The 26143-nt window shown below is 40.8% G+C and overlaps 1 protein-coding gene across 1 annotated transcript in view; it reads left to right on the top strand.

Moving 5' to 3' along the window:
• gorasp2 (golgi reassembly stacking protein 2) overlaps positions 1-26143 on the top strand; it is a 43180-nt gene that overhangs the window by 7386 nt on the left and 9651 nt on the right. The window contains exons 2-7 of the mRNA XM_078403916.1: positions 9148-9228; positions 11514-11717; positions 14137-14223; positions 15652-15782; positions 16024-16150; positions 18600-18714. Of these exons, the coding sequence (XP_078260042.1) occupies positions 9148-9228; positions 11514-11717; positions 14137-14223; positions 15652-15782; positions 16024-16150; positions 18600-18714 (745 nt within the window). The remainder of the gene's footprint in view (positions 1-9147; positions 9229-11513; positions 11718-14136; positions 14224-15651; positions 15783-16023; positions 16151-18599; positions 18715-26143) is intronic.

Genomic DNA, 26143 nt, shown 5'->3' with positions numbered 1-26143 from the left:
GAGATTTTTTGGGCTAGGAAGGACATCATAGGTTGCCCGATTGAGGAAGCTTATCCTGCTTGCCTCCATCTCCCACATGTCCTTCCAGCTGATCTTCCGCTTTTCCACACTCTCCCATCTCATCCACTGGCCCTGTTTAGCTTGCGACACAGCCTTGGCACACCTACTCGACTCCTCCTGTCGGCGGACTTCGGCCGTGACCAACCTCCGGCGCTCCAGTGAGGTTGCCTTGTTCCAGCAAGGTCGCTTTCCGCCAAGCCCCAAGCCATTTCGTCCGTGTTGGACTTGCCCAATCATGTCGCCTTGGTGGAGAGCAGATTTTGCCTGCTGTCTCGCATTCTTAGCCGTCCACTTCTTTCCTGTTGCCAGGGTTGGGGCAGCAGCTCGGATGACAGTGTCCCTCGATTCTGCCAGGGTCATCTCTAGTCTGACTTTAGTGCACTTGAACTCCTCTGTGAGGCTAGAGAGAGGCAGCTGAAGTACCCCCTGACCGTACAAGCCTATGCTGCTCAGGCATCGAGGAACACCTAACCACTTTCTCACAAAAGAGCTGATTGTTCTTTCCATCTTCTCAACTCTTGTGAGGGTGATGTCATACATGGTTAGTGGCCACATAAGGCGAGGTAGTAACCCAAACTGCAGGCACCAGATTTTCAGCTTTCCAGGCAACATGGATCGGTTGATGTTCGCTAGACCTTTGATGATTTCTTGCCTAAGCTCGTTTGCCTGATCAGTGTCCTTCAGAATTCTTACTTAAGTCACTGAGTATTAACTGTCTCAGTAGCGTCCGGCTGTGTCTGGGAACACATTCTGCGGCGTCCGGCTTTCTGTCTAAGTACTGCCACTATTGTCGGCTTGAGTTCCATCTTGGTGTTGGGGCACTTTGTGTGGAGCAAGTCCTTCTGGGTAATAATAATAATAATATAATAATATTCATTTATTGTCATTGCAACGAGTACAACGAATTTAAAAAATAGCCAATCCTGACGGTGCGTACAAACATATATGCAATAAATGCAAAAACAAATAAATACATAAATACAATTAAATACAATTATATTAAGTACAAGATTTTTTAACGGTGTTGCCTAGTGCAAAGGTAGTGTTCAGTTCTCGTATGGCCCTGGGGTAAAAACTGTTCTTAAGTCTGTTTGTTCGGGATTTGATCGACCTGAAACGTCGACCAGAGGGCAGATGAACAAACAGACGGTGGCCGGGGTGGGATGGATCTTTTATTATTTTGCCTGCTCTACTGAGGCAGCGTAGTCTGAACAGGTGCTCCAGGGAGGGCAGTGAGCAGCCGATGATCTTCTGGGCCGTCGTGATGACCCTCTGAAGGGCCTTCCTGTCCTTTTCTGAGCAGCTGGCATACCATGTGGTTATACAGTATGCCAGCACACTCTCGATGGAGCAGCGATAGAAGGACAACATGAGCTTCTCCTGCAGGTTGGTTTTCCTGAGGATCCTCAGGAAGTGGAGTCTCTGCTGTGCCTTCTTTACTGTGGTGATGGTGTTGGTAGACCAGGTAAGATCCTCTGCGATGTGCGTACCCAGGAACCTGAAAGCTGGTACCCTTTCCACACAGACCCCATTGATGTAGAGTGGGTCGTAATCTCCACTGGTTTTTCTAAAGTCAATTATAAGTTCCTTTGTTTTGGAGGAGTTCAGGACCAGATTGTTCACTGAACACCATGCTGCCAGCCTTTGGATTTCATCCCTATAGGCTGTCTCATCTCCTTCTGAGATGAGTCCAACCACAGTCGTGTCATCCGCGAACTTGATGATGGTGTTGGTGGGATGGGTGGGGGCGCAGTCGTGAGTGTAGAGGGAGTAAAGGATGGGGCTCAACACACAGCCCTGTGGTGAGCCGGTGCTCAGTGTAATGGTGGAGGAGAGGTGAGGGCCTATTTTAAGCATCGCCGCCATTGCCGGCTTGTTTCCGATGTAAACTTGGGTGATTGTAGTTATGGAAATTACAAACTGCCTTGATTGTACGAGGAACTGAATTGTTTACATAAGTGCGAGTTTATGTAAGTCACCTTTGCGTAAGTCGGGGAGTGTGTGGGCACCTCGTGTTTTATGCGACAGTTAAGTTCCTGAAAAGCAGCGCAGAATTCGAAAACACGCAAATTAAACATAAATTTAAGCTTAAACTTGCGTGTGTTATTTAAAAAATACAATGCATCAATTAGATTTTTGTATTAAGAAAGCACGTTATTTCTGACAAATAAGTCAAACACGTAAAACATGAGGTGCCTAAAGTTGTTGTTGCCTAGATTTTCGGCCCTTGTCACTTACTCCACCCATCTGGCAAACAAACCACCCCTCCCTTGCCTGTATCCATCTATCGCGTGCCAAGCTTTGTCCCCACCTCACTTCCAGCTTTCTCCCCCCTCTAAGGTTAGCCTGAAGAAATGTCTCGACCCGAAACGTCGCCTATCAATTCCCCCCGCAGATGCTGCCTGACCTGCTGAGTTACTTCCAGCACTTTGTGTTTTGCTTGAAATCAATCAAATTATTATTAAAGTTGCTCTAATTTTTTTTTTGTGATTCTTAATACAAAATGTTCTCCAATAGTGCACCCCCTGTTCAAAGAAACTGTTAAGTCATTGAGAAACTGTTTTCTTGAATAAATGAATGAATAAGTTTATTGGCCAGGTATGTACACATACAAGGAATGCGTGTTGGTGCTTCGCTCGCAAGTAACAAGAAGAACATACAGTAAACAATTAAGAATAATACATAAAACAATTAAAACATTAAGAATACAACATTAGAGTTTAAACATGTGAGTGAAATAAACCAGAACAAAAAGAGACTACAGGTTATTGAGTAGAGCTACTACTCATGGAAAAAAGCTGTTTTTATGTCTGGCTGTGGCTGCTTTGACAATCCGGAGTCGCCTTCCAGAGGGAAGTGCTTCAAAGAGTTTGTGGCCAGGGTGAGAGGGGTCAGAGATGATCTTACCTACTCGTTTCCTGGCCCTTGCAGTGTACAGTTCATCAATGGGGGAAAGGTTGCAGCCATCCGCTGATCGAATGATTTGTTGCAGGCTCCGGATGTCGTGCTTGGTGGCTGAGCCAAACCAGACCATGATGGAGAAGGTGAGGACAGACTCTACGATGGCAGTATAGAATTGGACCATCATTGCCTGTGGCAGATTGTGTTTTAACAGCTGCCGCAGGAAGTACATCCTCTGTTGGGCCTTTATGACTGTGGAGTCGATGGTGGCCCCCCATTTAAGGTCCTTGGAGATGATGGTTCCAAGAAACTTAAATGACTCCACAGATGTGACTGTGATGTTGTTGATGGTGAGTGGGGGGAGCTCTCCTAAAGTCTACAATCAGTTCCACAGACTTAAGACCATGGTGCGATGGCACCAGGACATCAGCTGTGTCACTTCCTGTCTGTAGGCAGATTCCTCCCCATCCTGGATCAGTCCAATCAGGGTTGTGTCATCCGCAAACTTGAGAAGCTTGACAGAGTAGTCTGTGGAGGTGCAGTCGTTGGTGTAGAGAGAGTAAAGGAGAGGGGAGAGTACGCAGCTTTGCGGTGCTCCTATGCCGAGGGTTTGCGGGTCCGAGATGTGCTTTCCCAGCCTCACATGCTGCTTCCTGTCTGCCAGGAATCCTTCTTGAGGCAAGGATTGAAAAACCCAGAAGAATAAAAAGAGTGGCATCTGATTGCTCAACCTTACTGATAATGATTACTGCCTGAATGTAAAAGTGTCTGTTTCAGGAGCATTAAGATCCCTCACATTAATGAGCACAAAACACTTTTTTTTCAAATAAAGGTTAGTTTCAGATCATACAGCAACCTGTCTTTTTTCTGATGCTTCAGAAATTAAAGCCAATGACTTATTACAGGAGATGTATAATTATTTTGAAGCCTCCTCCAACCATGGTTGGACCATGCTATTATCAACATTATGTTTTCAGAAAATCAGAATTTTAAGCTTATCATGAGTTTTGTTAATATGCTAGACCAAGTGGACCCGTTGGGCCCAAACCTCTCCTGCATTGGTGGAGCACCCTCTCCACTCCCACTCCTCCCCCCCCCTCCCCACCACCATCCCCCTCAACCCCCCTCCTCTCCCCTTCCTCCCTCCCTAGGAGTTCGATTTAAACTTTAAAATGTGAATAACTTTTAAAATATAACACCAATTTCAATGAAACTTCTTCCATTAGCACCAAAGGGACGACGGTGAGAGAGGTGGGCCTAAAACTGTCGTGCTATCGTGTACCGTTTTGGCTGTAGTTCAGAAACAAACAAGATTTTTAGTATATAGATTGTAAAAAGTTAATCACTCATCTTTTATTATTTTTATATTCATATTTCAGCAAAACATTATTTCTTAATTAAAAAAAAAATTACATTGATATCAAAGTGATCCATGTTTTGAGGTTACAAGGGTAATTGAGTTTGTCAGGGATGTCTTATTGTGAAAGATATTCAGGCTCAATTGTTAAGTACTGACCTTTCTTGGATTACACCTGTATCTTTGGCACAGTAAAAATAAAAATTGTTCTGCTGTCACGTTATTGGCTCACTGAAATAATTTGGTGGTTTTAGTTGGTTCGTGAACAATTTTGCAAAATTAGATCTCCAAGATCTTTGAACATGTCATTGTCCCTCAAGTTTTCCTCCATTTCTTTCATAACGTTCTATTTATCTCAGTCCATTTTGGCATCTTCACCTTATGGCTAACATTTTCATAGTGCCTTCATCTTTCTCGTCACCCTCCTATCTCTCTTCAATGTTCACATGATCATAAGATATAGGAGCCCGAAAACTATAAAGTTCATGTTCAAGGACAGTTTCTTCCCAACAGGCAATTAAAAGCTGCAATCTCCAAATAAGCTCTGAACTACATTGACTCTGGGGCATTGGTATTGTCTTTTTGCACTTTTAATGTTTGTTTGTTTTAATGTGTGTATGTGTGTGTATATACAATTTTCATTTATGATATTGTTTACAGAGAATGATGTTTACGTTTTCCGTTTTGCTGCCACACCTCAGAATTTCATTGTTCTGGGACATATGACAATAAAGCACCTGAGGATCCTCCTGCATCCCTTGTGTTCCCACTCTATGTAAGAAGTTGCTTCAGCAATTACTTTTTTTATCTTTTGGGCTTGCAGAAAGACAATTTTCCTGTTCCCCTTCTACGTTTCTGTTCTCCTTGGCAGTGCTTACTGCAGCACATTTATTTAGAGTTATCGTATTCAGTTATACTACTCTACCAATTCTCATAACAATTGCACACCATGACAAATACAGTTTGGTATCAAGATTTAGGATGCCCTCGATTTTTTGCGGCACTTTTCTTTAAATCAGTGCCATCATCATCGGACACTTTGTTCTTTGCTACGTACTGAACCAGGCGTACCATTTTCTTTGATGTCGAGTTTATAATTCCATGTCCATTCCAACATCAAGGCCTGCTGTGCCACTGTCCTTTCCCCTCTACTGCTGGAACCCTGTACTCCTTCAGTCTTAACCATTAAGAGTAGCCTCATTGTAATTCTTCTTATGGTCTATCTTTCTTCAGTGGTTCAAAAGCTCATGCCTGCAAAATTCTCTGCCCAGTATTCTTGTCCTATGTCAAATCGTGATAGTTAAAATTGTATTCCTCATTTATATCCCTATCTCTAATGTTATCTCTTCCACACAATATCCCTCCCACATACTCTGGCCTTCTGAGTCTACTTGTGTGCTTATACAGTTCTTTTGGTTGACCATTAGTACACTCTTAAGCTGTCCTGGCCCTGCTTTCCTTAAAGTCTTCTAACTTCCCTGTTTTTAAAATTGGTTTCAAAAATAACTTTTATGCTTATGATATTGCAAACAGTCTAACCAAGTCAAGAAAGCATACAAAACCTTTACTTTCTCAGAAGACTAAGGAAATTCAGCATGTCTTCGATGATTCTTACCATCTTGTACAAGTGCACTATAAAAAGCATCGTATCTGGATGCATCACAGCTTGGTATGGGAACTGCTCTGCCCAAGACTACAAGAACTTAGAGTGTCTTGACTGCAGCCCAGTCCTACATGCAAGCCAGCCTCACCCACCTCCAACCATCACCCCCCCCTCCAAATTTCTCCAGGCGATTCCATCTATACTTCTCACACCCTGGTAATTCTCTATTCTTTCCTCTCCTCGAATGTTGAGCAGATTATTAAAAAAATTCAAAGCTGCTTTACTGCTGTGAAGATTCTTGAATGGACCCATTGTATGTTAAAGACAATTTATCGAGCTTCCAATCTACCTTGTTGCGGTCCTCGCACTTGTTTTTAGTCTATGCTCTCTCTGCAGCTGTATCACTATATTCTACAATCGGTTTATTTTCTTTTGCTCTACCTGATGTATCATTTGCCTAGGTGGCACTCAAAACCATGTCTTTCACTCTATCTTGGTACATGTGATGATAATAAACCAATACAAATAAATGGACACCCCTATGCTCAAGCCATAATGTGCTGACGGACCTCAGTGGATCAGGTATCTGCAGTTGCTTTTGTCACCTCTTTACCCAGATGAAATTGCACAAAGAGAGTGAGGAAAATAGCATTGATGTATTGTAATCGGTCGGGCACCAGCAGAATTATTATTATTATTATTTTTAGTTTAAAAAAAAAAATCATTTATTTGTCATTCCACTCCTTGCAGATCATGCAAGGAATGGGAAGAAGCAACAACGCCTGTACTTCCTAAGGAAGCTAAAGAGAGTTAGTCCGGGTACATCCATTCTCTCCAGGTTCTACAGATGCGCCATCGAGTCCATTCTGACCTGCTGCATCACTGTCTGGCATGGGACCTGTTTAGCTGCAGACAGGAAGGCCCTGCAGCGTGTTGTGAAGTGATTAGGGAGCAACATCCTTTGTCTTTACAGGGACATTTCCATGTTTTCCTTATTGAAGGCCTCTTCTGCTCCTTCCCCTCAACCCTGACAAGGTGCATGCAAAAAGGTGTTTGGGCATATGGCATCTACATGTTGTTTTGTACTTTAATGACAATTGACACTGATTTTCATAAGTTTTCAGCATAAATTCCTTTTATATACACTTTTTGATTTCTTCCCCCTCCTTCAAATCCCTCGTCACCATTGCCTCCTGATTCCTCTAGTCATCTTTGTGTTTAAAATCCTCAACGGATTAGCCTATTTTCAGTTTCTTCAGCCCTATAACTCGTGTCCTTTCTGATCCTTGTAACATGTAACTACCTACACACCTCCTTAGCTGCATTTTTAGTGTCCCATTTTTTGACGTTCTGTCACCGTTCTGCCTCCCTTTTCATTTAAAACCCTCATTAATAGTTGCCTCCAGCGCCGAAAGTTTTGATTATTCCTTATCTGTTCGAATGTTCATTTCCCTCAAATCTATGAAATGTCTTGATGTTAAATACACTATATAAATGCAAATTGTTAAAATTAAATGCAAAAGTTAGTAGCACAAGGTTAAATTTGTTGCTTTGGTTAAAGATATTTCCATGACTTCAAACGAAGGGGGAAATGCACATGGAATTAAATGAGCAGATTATACACAACATTGAAAGTTGTCTGCAATCATTGCTATCTGTAATGAAAAATATAGACCAGCTAGGGGTTAATGACAATCTTGGTTGAATTATTTGTCAATTTAACCAAGTACTAAATAAAGTAAGTTGGAAAAATATTGCTAAACATTTTAGAATACCAAGTCTGCATAATTGCTAAATAGAATTTGTAATGTCACAATCTAGCATGCTTACTGTAACAACTTCACTTGGCTGAGCCATTTCTACTTGATATATTGCTGACATCTATTACAAACCTACTGACTCCCACAGCTAATTAGACTGCACTTCTTCCCACCCTGCTTCCTGTAAGACTTTATCCCCTACTCCCAATTCCTCCGCCTATGCCGCATTTGCACCCAGGATAAGGTTTTCCATACCAGGTCATCGGAGATGTCCACATTCTTTAGGGAACGGGGGTTCCCCTCTTCCATTAGAGATGAGGCTCTCACTAGGGTCTCCCTGATAAACCGCAGCTCCGCTCTTGCTCCCCCTCCCCCCCATTCGTAACAAGGACACAGTCCTCCTTGTCCTCACCTTCCACCCCATCAGCTGTTGCACACAGCATATAATCCTCCATAATTTCCGCCACCTCCAACGGGATCACACTACTGACCACATCTTCCCATTTCCACCCCTTTCTGCTTTCAACAGAGACCGTTCCCTTCGCAACTCCCTGGTCAACTCGTCCCTTCCCACCCAAACCACCCCTTCCCCAGGTACTTTCCCCTGCAACCGTAGGAGATGCAACACCTGTCCCTTTACCTCCCCCCTCGATTCCATCCCAGGACCCTGACAGTCTTTTCAGGTGAGGCAGAGCTTCACTTGCACCTCCTCCAACCTCATCTACTGTATCTGCTGTTCCAGGTGCCAACTCCTGTATATCAGCAAGACCGAGCGTAGGCTCGGCGATCGTTTCGCTGAACACTTCCGCTCAGTCCGCCTTAACCTACCTGATCTCCGGGTTGCTCAACACTTTAACTCCCCTTCCCATTCCCAATCTGATCTTTCAATTTCAGTGGCCTCCCACATTAAATCTTACAGCATATAAATTAAAATTATTACAGAAAAGAAAATTTAGTCCCTGGAGTTATAATAGTTAACAGTCCTGATGGCCTGTGGCAATAAACTTTTTTGTGACAATAATAATAAACTTTATTGTGACAATAATAAACCAATCCCAAGCTTTTTCCTCCTTTGGAGTCAGGGACTGAACAAGGCACAGAAGTGAAGCATCTTTTTTACCAGCTGACTTCCTGAGGACAAATGTTGTGGATCATGACATCAAGTGAACTGAGACTAGCAACTTGCAGGATAATTGTATCTGGTAGTTGCTCAGATTTACTGGTGTTTAGCTGCAAGGTGCATGAGGATCAGAGTAGCTATTTTTTTGCCTGTAGTCCAACTCAGCTAAGCATTCTCCTATGGACAAGTATCAATTTGTGCAGGCATTCTTTAGATTCAGCTGCTGGGCTATTATGATTTTCTATCCTAGAATTTGAAATATTGTTCTCATGTTTTATGTATGAAGACTTGAAACCACTATAATTTTGTACGTTATTTTTTAAATGTCATTTTGTTGTACTTTTAGGTTCAAGAAAATTCCCCTGGCCACAGAGCTGGATTGGAGCCATTCTTTGATTTTGTTGTTTCCATTGGCAATACTCGATTGGTAAGTGTGTATCTTTTGAAAGATCGAGTTAAAATTGTGCCACTGGACTAAATTGCTGTTTTCATTTTTTAAGCCAGTATATTTTGTTGAGAAGTGTTGACAAAATTTCAATGAATGAATTGTATTAAATATTAGTTTAAATATAAGCTCTATGTATAAGGTAGATGCTGATTCCATCGTATTGAATCATTGTGTTCAGCTCAAACTCATTCTGACAAGTGGAAAGAATTCCATCATGCTCCTAACTTGTGCCTTGTAAGAGGTGGAAAAGAATGTGGAAAGTTAGGAGGTTGCCACTTGTTACAGATATCTGCTCTTATAACCACAGTATTCATGTGAATGATCCAATTAAGTTTCTGGTCATTGGTAACACCCAGCATGCAGATGATGAGGGACTACACAAAGGCAATTCCGTGAAATATAGTGCATATATGTATAGATTCTCCCTTGTAGGAGAGTGCCATTACTTCGTGCTTGCCAATTATCAGTCCATGTCCAAATGCAGAGAGTCGTGTGGTATTAGGTAACTTGAACTGATACATTTCAGCTCAGTGGTGCAGCTGGTAGAGCTGCTGCCTGACAGAGCCATAAACTTGGGTTTGATTCTGACCTTGGGTGCTGTCTGTGTGGAGTTTGCACGTTATACCTGTGACTTGCGTGGGTTTTCTCCCGGTGCTCTGGTTTCCTCCTGTATCGCAAAAATTTGTGGGTTTGTAGGTTAATTGGCTTTTATAAATTTCTCCTTGTATGTAGGGAGTGGATGTGAAAGTGGGATAACATAGAGCTAGTGTTAATGGGTGATCAATGGTTGGTGATGACTTGGTGCACTGAAGGGCCTTTTTCCATGTTGTATCTTTCACTCAATCTTTCAATTCAAGCACATGATTAAATTTTCAGACTTAAGATGTCCAATCAAGTTAATTTTTTTAGGTTTGTATCTGGAAATCATTAATCCAAATATGAATACATTTTAATCGATATCCAACAAATAATAGTGCTGTAAATATATTTTGTGCATTCATGCATCTCTTTATCCTAAGATGTCTTTGAAGTTCAAAAATGCTGCGATTTTGAAATGTATTTAGATGGTGAGGAAGCAGATGGACAGGGGATGAAGGTCTACCCTTGCCCCCGCAATGAAGGGGCCACTTAACTACATCTGGAAACACTTTGAAATTGTTACTGTATCTCAAATGTCAAAATTATGCTTTAAACTCAATTTAGAGCAAAATTTTTAAAAGGCCAAATTAATTCCTCTCAGTGATTCCTCCCCACATAAATCAATGAATTTGCCATCCCTGTACCTGACCCTTGTGTTGTTTTGGCAGATTTCCCAGTTTAACTACAGGGCAAATGCCCCCTTGCTTGGCTCTTTGAAAAGTCCAGTGTCCGTTCATTTTTGGCCAAACTATTACGAGTAGCAGACCACAACGTCAGGATTTCATCAGAAAAGCCCAATGCTGCCATGTTAAGTGGCTAACTACCTATAAAACATTTTTCTCTGTGAAAAAGAAGCATTAAAGGATCTATGCAAGGGGTTAAATTGGAGACTCTTATAAGATGGTCTTTACAGGAGACTAATCTTCCCTATAACCTTGCATCCACTCAGATAAGTATGTAGACAAAGATGTTCTATTTTTGATCTTTATATCCATCAGTATCTCAAGACTGCATTTCTCCTATTTTGCCAATTGAGGTAATTTGGGAAATGTTAGTTATTAATTGAAGATCCATAATCCACTTTCTCGAAGAAATCTGCTACAGTTAAGATCACCATCAGTTTTGCTTTGTGTCCAGGTTACTCGAGACAGCAGCAGATGTACTTTTTGATATTAGTTAGGCAGTTGCTCCTCATCAGGAAGGTCACTGAAGATGTTTTCTGGAGCATTAACTCAGTTGGTATGTTTCTGAATAGATCCTGACAAAAATGGAAACTATTCCACAGACTGGCAGGTTCCCACAGGTATAAGAAGCTGTTCATGAAATGCATTTGCCGCTTGAAGTTCCATCTGACAACCTCTAAATGATATGAATTGGATCCCTTTAATTCTGTTAATGTCCAGATAGTGTGCACTGTGATTAGCTTTTTTTGTATGTGAAGAGAAATGGGTAGCATGCCATTCATCCAGATGGTGTTCCTGGCAATTATCACTGCTCCTTGATAAAAGATTTACTTTGTTTGTGTGCGGCCTAGAAATAATGTGCAAGGGCTAATTTGTGAAGCATTTTACCAACATTAAAAATCATTGTATAGATTTTTTTAATATATTGCATTTTGACTTTAGAATCAAGATAATGATACACTTAAAGATCTTTTGAAAGCCAACGTGGAGAAACCAATTAAAATGGTCGTCTACAGCAGCAAGACACTCAAATTGAGAGAAACTACAGTCACTCCTAGCAACATGTGGGGAGGTCAAGGCTTGCTTGGAGTCAGCATTCGTTTCTGCAGTTTCGAGGGAGCTAATGAAAATGTCTGGCATGTGTTGGTAAGTGTATTGCAGTGTAGGCAGAAGGGAAATGTGGTAGTCAGGCGAAGGGTAATCTATTTTCATTTAAGACCAGAATAAAGTAATTATAATTATTTACTGTTTAAATTTTCCATTTGTTATAAAAAAACACTTGTCAGCGTTGCCTTGTTGTCCCAATTTATTTTTAAAGCTATTTGTGCTTTTGACCACACTTAAAAATAATAGTTTGGAAGAAATAAAATGTATTACAAATTTAAGGAAGATTCTCTGAACATGACCAATATTGATCTTGGGCAACAATTTTTAAAGTTGTGATGCTTATGCACCTAAAATTGTGGGTGATGGTTTGAGAAGAGTGCTGATTAAAAGAAATTAACACATTCCTTATTTGTTAATCATAAACAGTTGCTTTTGTTTTGTTTGACAACTCCAGTTATCTGTTTAAAGTTAATTGGAGAATACCGAGATAAATATGATCCTGAATAAATCGCCCAAATTATGATATTATTGTGAAAAATATTGCAGAATAAAACGTGCTGATAGTGCAGGCTGGAACTAAAATGTTAAAAGTTTGTGAATAATACAGTCATGTCTAGGGCAAAGTTTGGGGATAGTAACATGGAGGAGGAGAATGAAATTTGAAGAGGCTAGAGGGGAATAAAAAGTTGAATGCTGAACTAGCATGAATAGGCTGCATTTCAGATTCAAGACGGTTCCCAACCTGAATCGTCTCATATCTGTGTCCTTCAGAGACAGTGTCTGACCCGCTGAATTATTCCAGCACTTTATATTCTCTGACCTACATGCTAGTTGTCATTAACTGTCACCTATCAGGAAGCAATATTACTTCAAAACTGCTATCATTGACTCCTTTCAAAACAAAATCCATTAATCATTGTACACCATATGTAAAGAACCTCTGACACAACTTATGGACTTCTTGTGTGCACTTTCAGTGCAAAAGCTATAACTTTACAGTGTAATGAAAATGAATAATGTTAGCATCACCCGTTGTATACCTTGGCATTTGACCATTGTATGCAATATTAAGCATAGATACCATGGAGTGGAAACTTGTCCTTAATTGCAAGAGGTAAACAGATTGTACAATAGTAATCTGCCTTGTGGTCTGCCTCTGAAATTGCTTGCATTGATTTCATAGGAAGGGAATTTTGGAAGCAGAGAACAATGTGATATGCAGCACATCAGTTGTTCAACACACTATTTTGGATGACCCCCAGACTGTTTACTTGCTTTCACTGAAATCTTCTGTTTGTCTTTGTTATTACTGCCTTTTGTCTAGCTTTCCAACTTCCTCCATTCAAAGTTTGTGAACTGTAGCAAATCCCTTGCACATCAACAAGCTCCTGTTGGCATATTTGATGTTTTTGTTTACAATGCAACAAGTTCATAGACCCACTGAGCTACTCCAGCATTTTGTGTCCATCTTAAACTTGCAGCATATCCATCCACAATCTTTATTATAGGGCGGCACGGTAGCGCAGCGGTAGAGTTGCTGCTTTACAGCGAATGCAGCGCCGGAGACTCAGGTTCGATCCTGACTACGGGTGCTGCACTGTAAGGAGTTTGTACGTTCTCCCCGTGACCTGCGTGGGTTTTCTCCGAGATCTTCGGTTTCCTCCCACACTCCAAAGACGTACAGGTATGTAGGTTAATTGGCTGGGTAAATGTAAAAATTGTCCCTAGTGGGTGTAGGATAGTGTTAATGTACGGGGATCGTTGGGCGGCACGGACTTGGTGGGCCGAAAAGGCCTGTTTCCGGCTGTATATATATGATATGATATATGATATGATATGATATTACAGATTTCAGAATGGGGTTCAGATGGAACATTTTTATCAACATTTGTGCAACTAATTTTGAGCATCTTTAAATCTCTTTGCTGGCATTCGTTACATTCATTTTAAGTGAGAGGATCATTAATGTGAGGAACAGGCCACTGAAATATGGTTTGTACTTAGTGCAAAACAAAATTAGTTTGGCATATTAGTTATGATTCATGGAACTAAATTATTCAGACTTCCAGTTGCAGTAACGAAAACCATACAGTATTTGCAGTACTTTAATGGGTATTTGCAAATTACTGTTTCAGTGGACGACTATTTAATGGATTTAAATGAAATTTCAGCCAAAGTGTGAATACATTTTTGAGTCATTTACTTTTTAAGGTCCATTACGATAGATACGATAGTGAGTTCAGATACAATAGTGTCGTTTCAAGCCTTTTAGATAGGCACATGGAAGTGCAGGGAAAGAGGGATGGATCATGTACAGGCAGATAAGATCAGTTTAACGGCATCATATTCAACACAAACATTGTGGGCCGATGGGTTCCTGTTCTATGTTTTCTGAAGTCATAATATTGCCCTCTTACTTTGTAATCCTAAAATACTTTTCTGTTTCTTAAAAATAAAGGAAGTGGAGTCAAACTCTCCGGCTGCACTAGCTGGTCTTCGACCTCATACAGATTATATAATTGGAGCCGACACAGTCATGAATGAGGTAGGAGGAGCATATTATACGTATCAAGCAATATATTGCCCATTCCCAGGTTAGGGGGTGGAGCGGGTTGTGTCCCTAGAAACCAACCTGTATCCTGATTTTGCCCTAATACAAAGCCACATCATCTGCATGGAGAAACAAGAGTTGAAACAAATGTCAAATTATTTTTTTCATCCACATGCTTTCTGTGAAGGTGAATTTTATTTTGTACCTCAAATTTCTGGGCAGCGGTTGGTGAATCCTGTAAGGACAGTTTTCGATAACCTGAATGGCTGTAGGAATTTTCTGGTAATTATACATGTTTCTCAAAGCATGTAAAGCTTGTAAGCTTTGATAAAAGATGTTTTGAGAAATTGAAGGTATCTTGTTTTCGTTTAAAGCATTAAGGCTGAACTTTTATTTTTGTGCAAAAATTTTGTGTACACCTTTTGTGCAGAAGTTTTGTATTATTGAAGGCTTATGTTATGAGCCTTGAACGGTGATGGGAATCTAAATTTCTTCTTCAAACAATCCAATTTATAAAAACTCTTTATTCCATGAGAGTTTAACTTGTATGTTGAAGCCAATACATCTTGATCTGCAATCAACACTATTACCAGAATGAAAGAATGAAAATGTGTGTTAAATGTGAGGGCCGAATTTCCACAATTGTTTATTTTATGTAAACCCGTAAAGGCTGTTGCCTTGGAGATTAGCTGAAGCTGCGCATATATTTTGTTGCTGAATATTTGTGGAATTTTGATGCTTTTAAACTATTATGTGGCTGACATAATGCTTTACTGGAGTCTGGAGCAAAAAAAAGAGAGCTACTGGAGGAACTCAATGAGTCAGGCAGCATCAATGGAGGGAAATGGACAGTTGACGTTCGGGTCGGAACACTTCATTTGAGCTGAAAGAGCAGAGGGGGGGAAAGCCAGTATTAAGAGGTGAGGAAGACACAGAAGCAATAGGTGGATACAACTGAGGAAGGGTAAGAGTTGACAGATAATGGATAAATACTGGTAAGGATTATTTGATTGGCAGATATAAGTCAGCTCAGGGAGGGAAGGGTGAAGATGGCAACAGAGGCAGAGAGAATATGTTGTGGAAGTAATTAGAATGGTAATAAAAGATGACCTTGCCACCAAGGCCTAGGTGCTGAAAACGTTATATAAAACCAGGTGGAATTGTTCATCTTGATGTAATATTCGTGCGGTGCATCTAACTTCAATTATGGGTCTGTGTTTATTGAATCAAATAATTCACGTAAGGTTGTGTGCTAATGTTCTCAGTTGCAGGTATCTTGCATAGAACTTAAATGCTGCAGCTGTGCTGGAAATACTACAATGCAATTTAAAACGTTTGTTTGTATGATCTTGTTATTGTCTATGCATGAATTGTATCCAGAAAATAGCATGACTGAGACATATGAAAATTTTATTTTCATAGTCCGAGGATCTCTTCTCTCTGATAGAAACTCATGAAGGGAAAGCGTTGAAATTGTACGTCTACAATACAGACACAGATAACTGCCGGGAAGTAGTTATCACACCTAATACCACCTGGGGTGGAGAAGGCAGGTAAGGTGAAAATGTGAAGTTGAGACTAATTGTACAATTTTTAACTGCCGTCGTAAGTATACTATTCATCGGTATCTGGAAGGAAGAAATAGTTTAATATTTTGCTGGAGTTACTTTATCTTGAAAATAGACCAAGAATACCCAATCTATGTGTTGTACTTTCAAATGCTGATTGTTTTTTTGTTCGTAGTTTAATATGTCTTCTTCAATTTGGTAAATAATGTAAATAAATTATTTTAAGCTTAGGGTGTGGGATTGGATATGGCTACTTGCATCGAATTCCAACCCGTCCATTTGCAGAGGGTAAAAAGATCAATCTCCCAGGACCAGGTGCATCAGTCAGTCCATTAAAAGATGGCTTCACAGAGGTAATGCTTGATTTGTTTTAACTTGCTAAAACATTTATAGGATATTTTTGCATTATGTGCTATTGAAAAATTTGCTGACTTGGTCTAAATAACTTATACAAAGTGATTAGCAAGATTGCCAGTTATATTTTTCTTCTCAATGTAAAAAAAAGTTGAAGCACTTCACAAGCATTTTGAAGCACTTGGTTATTTCAATTTGTGAAGAGGTACATCATGGGCAAAATGTTAACGGACACCAGCTTATTTTAATTTTATAATTTACTATTTTTATCCAATGCAAAATATTGATGCATTTGCAGAATATCTGAAAGATTAATTAAATAGACTTGGAGATTTACTGGCATGCGAGCTATTTCAGTTGGTATTGCATTTCTGGAGTTGTGATTACCCTCTCTGGCTTTGCAGTTTCATCCTAAAATATGTGTTGGTGTTAAGTGCACCTTCAAGATTAGAATATGTACCAATAGTTCTCTGCAGTCTTGCTGCAAATTCCCTCCTGTGGACACGTTATTCCATAAAATTCAAGTTTAACCTATGTGATTAACCTACCTGTGATATTCAAGTTGGTTTACTGCATGCTAACATATAACATATAACATATAACAACTACAGCATGGAAACAGGCCTGTCCGGCCCTACCAGTCCACGCCGACCATTCTCCCTGACCTAGTCTCATCTACCTGCACTCAGACCATAACCCTCCAATCCCCTCCTATCCATATACCTATCCAATTTACTCTTAAATAATAAAATCGAGCCAGCCTCCACCACTTCCACCGGAAGCCCATTCCATACAGCCACAACCCTCTGAGTAAAGAAGTTCCCCCTCATGTTACCCCTAAACCTTTGTCCCTCAATTCTGAAGCTATGTCCCCTTGTTGGAATCTTCCCCACTCTCAAAGGGAAAAGCCTACCCACGTCAACTCTGTCCGTCCCTCTCAAAATTTTAAAAACCTCTATCAAGTCCCCCCTCAACCTTCTACGCTCCAAAGAATAAAGACCCAACCTGTTCAACCTCTCTCTGTAGCCTAAGTGCTGAAACCCAGGCAACATTCTAGTAAATCTCCTCTGTATCCTCTCCATTTTGTCGACATCCTTCCTATAATTTGGCGACCAGAACTGCACACCATACTCCAGATTTGGCCTCACCAATGCCCTGTACAATTTCAACATTACATCCCAACTTCTATACTCGATGCTCTGATTTATAAAGGCAAGCATACCAAACGCCTTCTTCACCACCCTATCCACATGAGATTCCACCTTCAGGGAACAATGCACAGTTATTCCCAGATCCCTCTGTTCCACTGCATTCCTCAAATTCCCTACCATTTACCCTGTACGTCCTATTTTGATTTGTCCTACCAAAATGCAGCACCTCACACTTATCAGCATTAAACTCCATCTGCCATCTTTCAGCCCACCCTTCCAAAAGGCCCAAGTCTCTCTGTAGACTTTGAAAATCTACCTCACTATCAACTACTCCACCTATCTTAGTATCATCTGCATATTTACTAATCCAATTTGCCACACCATCATCCAGATCATTAATGTAAATGACAAACAACAGTGGACCCAACACAGATCCTTGGGGCACTCCACTAGACACTGGCCTCCAACCTGACATACAATTGTCAACCGTTACCCTCTGGTATCTCCCATTCAGCCATTGTTGAATCCATCTTGCAACCTCACTATTAATACCCAACGATTTAACCTTCTTAATCAACCTTCCATGTGGAACCTTGTCAAATGCCTTACTGAAGTCCATATAGACAACATCCACAGCCTTGCCCTTATCAATTTCCCTGGTAACCTCTTCAAAAAATTCAAGAAGATTAGTCAAACATGACCTTCCAGGCACAAATCCATGTTGACTGTTTCTAATCAGGCCTTGATTATCCAAATAATTATATATATTGTCCCTAAGTATCTTTTCCATTAATTTTCCCACCACAGACGTCAAACTAATCGGTCTATAATTGCTAGGTTTACTTTTAGAACCTTTTTTAAACAAAGGCACAACATGCGCAATGCGCCAATCTTCCGGCACCATCCCTGTTTCTAATGACGTTTGAAATATTTCCGTCATAGCCCCTGCTATTTCTGCACTAACTTCCCTCAATGTCCTAGGGAATATCCTATCAGGACCTGGAGACTTATCCACTTTTATAAATGCTCAAAAGTGTCCGTACCTCCTCTTCTTTAATCCTCAAAAATTGCAGAAAATCTTAAAGAATAATTAAATAGATTTTAATTGTACTTTATCTGTTTAAGGGCATAATATCTTTCAGCAAATATGCTAAAATATTTTAATTGTTAGAAATTGTTTATTCTTGTGACAAATGTAGCAGTATGCTTTTAAAGATGATGTTGCTGTAAAATGTACTGATGTTTTATGTTTTCAGTTAATTTATCTGATAATTAGATAGTGCTGTTATCTTTGCAGGTTCAGCTCTCTGCTGTTTCCGCAGCAACTGCTACAAACACAAACCTACAGCAGAGCCTGTCTGGACTATCACTCGGTCCATCTCCTCCTTCGATCAACAGTGTTCTTAATACTGGTGGGTATTAATAGCATCCTTACTAAAGGGGGATATTTAATACTTTTTTTAAAATCTCTCCTTCAAACAAAAAAGAATAATTGTTTAGCACGTACGTACCTCAAAATAGGTTTAGCATCACTGAGTTTTTTTTAAATCGGAAAAGATCCACTTAGCTAAAGTTCAGCCTTTATCTCTGCAGCTATTCCTATATTAAGAATATAGAATATGGAACAGCACAGCATAAGAACAGGCCCTTTGGCCCACGACATTTGCGCCGAACATAATGCCTGGCTAAACTTATCTCGTCTGCCTGCAATTCAATAGTCAATTTATCAATAGTCAATTTATTTGTCACATACACATCAATGTGCAGTGAAATGAAAAATTACCCGCAGTTCAACAATAAGACCAATAAGAATAATCAATAAAAATGCAATAACACATACAATCATAAACCAACACCAAACAAAAGAAACATCCATCACAGCGAGTCTCCTCCAGTCCCTCCTCACTGTGATGGAAGGCCAGAATGTCTTTTTCTCTTGCCTGCCGTCTTCTCCCGCGGTCAGGCTGTTGGAGTTGCCACGTCGGGGCAGTCGTGGCTCCCGACATTGAAGCCCCCGCCGGGCGGAGAAAATTCCGCGGCCTATTCTAGGCCGCGCCGGAAGGTGAAAGGTCCACGGCGGGCCGACCCAAGCCCCGCGATTCGGGGCGGGCGAAGATGCTGCCGCTGCCGGAGCTCCCGATGTCCGCCCCCACCCAGGGGCCAGCGGGCTTCCGACGTCCAGGCGGCCCGCGCCGAAGCCTCCGGAGACGAGTCGCAGCCGCTCTCGCAGCCTCCGAAGGCAGCCAGCGCCGCAGGTGGTGAGTCCGGGCCGCGGGCTCTGCGAACCAGAGCCCAGGTGGTCCCAGCCAGAGGCCAATTGATCCATTTCCCTCCATTCCCTGCAAATCTAAAAGCTTCTTAAATGCCACGATCATATCTGTCTCTACCACCACCCTTTGCAGTGTGTTCCAGGTCCTCACCACCCTCTGTAAAAAAAAAAAAAACTTGTCCTACACATCTCCATTATATTTTCCGTCTCACCGCTTATAACTGTGCCCTTTGCATATATTCTTTGGATGATTCCCATTCGTTCATGCCACATGATAATTTGCTTAAGTGCAGGTTAGAAGGGTTGAGAGTTAAACATGCCAAGAATTCCTTGATTTGATTTTAAATTTCATGTCTACTTCTGTTGCATTCTATAATTTAGTGCTGTCATTTTTCTAACTATTTTACTTCTATGGAATTAACTTGCTTTCTCGTATCTAATTGCCCGATCAGAGTGATATTTAGTCAGTAGTGCAGTGGGAAAAGGACTAACTTTAGTATTCTGCTTTATACCTGACATCAATGTTGTATATTCTTCAAATATATTATTTCAATCTCTCCAAACTAGTCATAGTAAAGATTTGGTAAGATTAAGTTCAAAATGAATTGGGCTACACTTTTTCATAAATCTTAGTGTAAAATAATGGTCATAATCAGATTCATTTCATTCCATTTCAATACTTTTGTTAAAATAATACAAATATTATTATCACCATATATGATACTACACGGGTGACAAACTAACGTGTCTATTCTACTGTACACTTCCTGCTGCCTGTTTCTGTGTTTTTAACCTCATTTAATAGTCTGAGAAAAGGCATGCTGCAGCTAATTCTGAGCATCCGGGTTCAGCAAATCTCGACTCATTAGATGGGAACCATTGACAAATTATCAAGATTAATAGCTTGCAATATTTACAATCGGAGGAAGCAGCTGAGATGTCTTACGAGCATAACCAACGATTCTGACTTTTCTTTTTATCTTTGCCGTTACCATTTGTCCTAAGAATTGTTGAAAATATTTTTTTTCACTTGAAAGATTTGGGGGAAATTGTAAAGTGATCTTTAAATATGCATTCTATCAAAACAACAACAAAGAAGGAGATTAAAAAAGGGCATAAAAGTAGGCCATTCAGCCCTTGAACCTGGCCTGCCAGGGCTGCCCTTCTATCTCTAATGCAATTTTTCCTGCCCTATCCCTCTATCCCTTTCATTTCTGTACATACAGAAATCAATCATTCTCTGTTGTGAAAGATGTCGATGGCTGAGCCTGCACAGGCCTCTAGGGTAGAGAATTCCATTCATTAATTCAACTTTTTCCAGGTCTTTGAGCATGTACATAGTTGGGTAGATGAGGGGAAACAAGTAGAAGTGGTGAACTTGGATCTTTCTTGAGGCTTTAGATAAAGTTCCATCAGAAGGTTGCTAAACAATTTGAGCACGTGGAGTTATGGATAATAAACTCAAACAGATTGAAAAGAAATATGAAACTAAGAGGAACTCGGTGGGTCAGGATAATTCCTGCAGCGGTTTCACGGCAAGCCACGGCCAGATCCACCAGCAGGCCCAGATAGAAGACCGAGGACCAGCCCACAAGGTCCAGCTCGCCGTCCACGGACCGAGGAAGGAGGGCCCGCCCGGCTCGCCCACCATAAATGTACTCAAGAATCCAGCAACTGCAGTCCCTTTTGTTTCCAGATTGAGAGTTGGTTAATACTTAGTAGGAATAAACAGGTCTTCCTCAGACTGTCAAGCTGCGATTAGTGGGTTATTGCAGGAGAAACGCCATCAACAGTTTGGCTGAGAAGACCAAACGCGACATTTCCCAGTGCAATAATGACACTAAACTAGGTGCACATGTTTCCTTGAAGCCTCTTTCCACCCATATCTCTACTGATATTCCCATTAATTTGAAATCATTAGGAAATTTAGAGATACTGCAGATGCTGGTTTACAAAAAAAGACACGAAGTACTGGAGTACCTCAGCGGGTCAGGCAACATGTCTGGAGAACATGAATTGGTGGTGTTTCGGGTCTGGCAGTCTGAAGAAGGGTCCCAACCTGAAAGGTCACCCATACACGTTCTCCAGGCATGCTGCCTGATCCATTGAGTTACTCCAACATTTTGAAACTTTTCTAGACACTGCCCTTTGTTCTCTAAGCCAATTCTTAAACAGATTGTGAATGGTTGGTGTCCCAGCACTGATGTTTGCAATACATCACCAACCTCATCCCGCCAGCCCGACTATTTTCCACCCGTTACCAGCACTCAATCCATGCAAGTATTTCATTCAATTCCAAATACTCAATTCTTTCTACTCTTAACATTGTTTACTGACCCCCTTTGTGAAATATAAGCCTTCTGAAAATATTATTTCATTGAAATTACTGAATAATGTGGATTGCAAAGGTTGAGTGACTACATGTGCTCATTGCTCATCACACTGACTGTGAATAGATCTCCCAGAAAGAATTTACTAAATAAAGCTGCTTAGACATTATTGGCGATGCGCTGCGCAAGTTGGGGGATTCCAATCATAAATGTTACAGGAATGCTTTGACAATCAGTTGAGACCATAAAGGTTGAACTGGGTGTCAAAGCTACCAAATATTTTGAAAGTCTCTGATTTTTATAAACATCCAAAACATTTAAAGAGCTATAAAAATTAAATGTGCGATTGAAATTTGAAATATATACATATAAAAGCAATTAAATACATACAAATTAACCAAATTAAATCACAAATATACATTACCTTAAATTTATCATCCTTCAGCCATTTTTCATGAAACTAATTGGCGCTACTGAGCGTATTCCGTTATCTGATTTCTAATTTCAACAGCAATGCAGTAGGCAGACGGTAGGACTCTGTTAGGGTGAAGCAAAAATACAAACTTCTTATCAGAAGTATATTTCTGTAATTCTGCACAGATTTGCCAGCATTCTGTAGGAAATTTTAGTAAATTTCTCTAGACCAATTTGTTCCCTAAAGAAAAATAATATTTTATTACCTGCCTTACATTGTGGCTCAGTTTGACAAGAAAAGATTTATTCATACTCTTGAGATGTTATTTCCATGTTTTTAAATTTCTTGGTGCTTTTATATGACACAATAAAAGTTTAGTTTGAGAGCTACAGCTTTATTCATTTTAGACAATAGACAATAGACAATAGACAATAGGTGCAGGAGTAGGCCATTCAGCCCTTCGAGCCAGCACCGCCATTCAATGCGATCATGGCTGATCACTCTCAATCAGTACCCCGTTCCTGCCTTCTCCCCATACCCCCTCACTCCGCTATCCTTAAGAGCTCTATCCAGCTCTCTCTTGAAAGCATCCAACGAACTGGCCTCCACTGCCTTCTGAGGCAGAGAATTCCACACCTTCACCACTCTCTGACTGAAAAAGTTCTTCCTCATCTCCGTTCTAAATGGCCTACCCCTTATTCTTAAACTGTGGCCCCTTGTTCTGGACTCCCCCAACATTGGGAACATGTTATCTGCCTCTAATGTGTCCAATCCCCTAATTATCTTATATGTTTCAATAAGATCCCCCCCCTCATCCTTCTAAATTCCAGTGTATACAAGCCCAATCGCTCCAGCCTTTCAACATACGACAGTCCCGCCATTCCGGGAATTAACCTAGTGAACCTACGCTGCACGCCCTCCATAGCAAGAATATCCTTCCTCAAATTTGGAGACCAAAACTGCACACAGTACTCCAGGTGCGGTACAACTGTAGAAGGACCTCTTTGCTCCTATACTCAACTCCTCTTGTTATGAAGGCCAACATTCCATTGGCTTTCTTCACTGCCTGCTGTACCTGCATGCTTCCTTTCATTGACTGATGCACTAGGACACCCAGATCTCGTTGAACTCCCCCTCCTCCTAACTTGACACCATTCAGATAATAATCTGCCTTTCTATTCTTACTTCCAAAGTGAATAACCTCACACTTATCTACATTAAACTGCATCTGCCATGTATCCGCCCACTCACACAACCTGTCCAAGTCACCCTGCAGCCTTATTGCATCTTCCTCACAATTCACACTACCCCCCAACTTAGTATCATCTGCAAATTTGCTAATGGTACTTTTAATCCCTTCGTCTAAGTCATTAATGTATATCGTAAATAGCTGGGGTCCCAGCACCGAACCTTGCGGTACCCCACTGGTCACTGCCTGCCATTCCGAAAGGGACCCGTTTATCCCCACTCTTTGCTTTCTGTCTGTCAACCAATTTTCTATCCATGTCAGTACCCTACCCCCAATACCATGTGCCCTAATTTTGCCCACTAATCTCCTATGTGGGACCTTGTCGAAGGCTTTCTGAAAGTCGAGGTACACCACATCCACTGACTCTCCCTTGTCAATTTTCCTAGTTACATCCTCAAAAAATTCCAGTAGATTTGTCAAGCATGATTTCCCCTTCGTAAATCCATGCTGACTCGGAATGATCCCGTTACTGCTATCCAAATGCTCAGCAATTTCGTCTTTTATAATTGACTCCAGCATCTTCCCCACCACTGATGTCAGACTAACTGGTCTATAATTACCCGTTTTCTCTCTCCCTCCTTTCTTAAAAAGTGGGATAACATTTGCTATCCTCCAATCCACAGGAACTGATCCTGAATCTATAGAACATTGAAAAATGATCTCCAATGCTTCCACTATTTCTAGAGCCACCTCCTTAAGTACTCTGGGATGCAGACCATCAGGCCCTGGGGATTTATCAGCCTTCAGTCCCATCAGTCTACCCAAAACCATTTCCTGCCTAATGTGGATTTCCTTCAGTTCCTCCATCACCCTAGGTTCTCCGGCCCCTAGAACATTTGGGAGATTGTGTGTATCTTCCTCAGTGAAGACAGATCCAAAGTAACGGTTTAACTCGTCTGCCATTTCTTTGTTCCCCATAATAAATTCCCCTGCTTCTGTCTTCAAGGGACCCACATTTGCCTTGACTATTTTTTTCCTCTTCACGTACCTAAAAAAACTTTTGCTATCCTCCTTTATATTATTGGCTAGTTTACCCTCGTACCTCATCTTTCCTCCCCGTATTGCCTTTTTAGTTAACTTTTGTTGCTCTTTAAAAGAGTCCCAATCCTCTGTCTTCCCACTCTTCTTTGCTATGTTATACTTCCTCTCCTTAATTTTTATGCTGTCCCTGACTTCCCTTGTCAGTCACAGGTGTCTCTTACTCCCCTTAGAGTCTTTCCACCTCTTTGGAATAAATTGATCCTGCAACCTCTGCATTATTCCCAGGAATACCTGCCATTGCTGTTCTACCGTCTTCCCTGCTAGGGCCTCCTTCCAGTCAATTTTGGCCAGCTCCTGCCTCATGCCTCTGTAATCCCCTTTGCTATACTGTAATACTGACACTTCCGATTTTCCCTTCTGCCTTTCCATTTGTAGAGTAAAACTTATCATGTTGTGATCACTGCCTCCTAATGGCTCTTTTACCTCTAGTCCCCTTATCAGATCAGGATCATTACACAACACTAAATCCAGAATTGCCTTCTCCCTGGTAGGCTCCAGTACAAGCTGTCTCGCAATAAAGATTATCTCGCAATAAATCATTGCATTTGATTTGAAAGAGAATAATATTATGATATGTACAAATAACATGAAAGGCAAAATTTCTCAAGACAATTATTTCACAATGCAGCCAACAGATTTATTTGGTATGTTATTATCTTTTGGGGTGGGGAGGGCAACTGCATTTCTGAGTTGCTAACTATTTAGGTTGCAACAGTTCTCAGGAATGGATCCCTGTTGTAACCTGGAGAAGACCTGTACACAAACTAGATAAACCATTTTGGTGAAATTGGAGTAACGACACTATTTAAGCTTGACGTTTGTCTCCGAGATCACTTGAAACAAACATCATAAAGAATGGTGAAGATCATTAAACTGCTGATGCTGGAAATCTAAAACAAAAAAAAACTCAGCAGGTCAGGCCACAACAAAGGAATGGAAATATGTTATAACAAGGAACTGCAGATGCTGATCTATACCAAAGACGAACACAAAATGCTGGACTAACTCAGCGTGTCAGGCAGCATATCTGGAGAACATGGATAGATGATGTTTCGGGTCAGGATCCTTCTTCAGACTGAGTCAAGTACACACCTGCTAAGTTACTCCAGCACTTTGTGTCTTTCCGTGGAAAGGAAAACAGAATTAACGTTTCAGATAGGAGACCCTTCATTAGAACTATTCTGATGAAGGGGCTCTGATTTGAAACATTGACTAAAACGTTCTCCTGCAGATGTCGCCTGTCCTGAGTATTTCCAGCATTTTTTTGTTTCTATTATAACAAATAGACTGCATAATGTATGTTGCAATGTAACGCTTCCTCTGAAATATTCTGCCCATTGTGCTGTCAGCACAAAAATCATTCATGGTTTCTGATTCACTTATAAATAAGGTTGCTTTAGAACACAGACTTCACTCGCTTTGATCTATTTCCATCCATTTTTACATTTGAGAAAAGTGAGTAATTTCAATCCAAGAGAAATACTATATATTTATCTTAACGTTTGCAGGAGATAGTAGGAATTTAATTTTTTTAAAT

The sequence above is a fragment of the Rhinoraja longicauda genome, chromosome 8 (genome assembly GCF_053455715.1).
Source record: "Rhinoraja longicauda isolate Sanriku21f chromosome 8, sRhiLon1.1, whole genome shotgun sequence".
Taxonomy (NCBI): Eukaryota; Metazoa; Chordata; class Chondrichthyes; order Rajiformes; family Arhynchobatidae; genus Rhinoraja; species Rhinoraja longicauda.
This window is presented reverse-complemented; position numbering and strand designations above follow the sequence as displayed.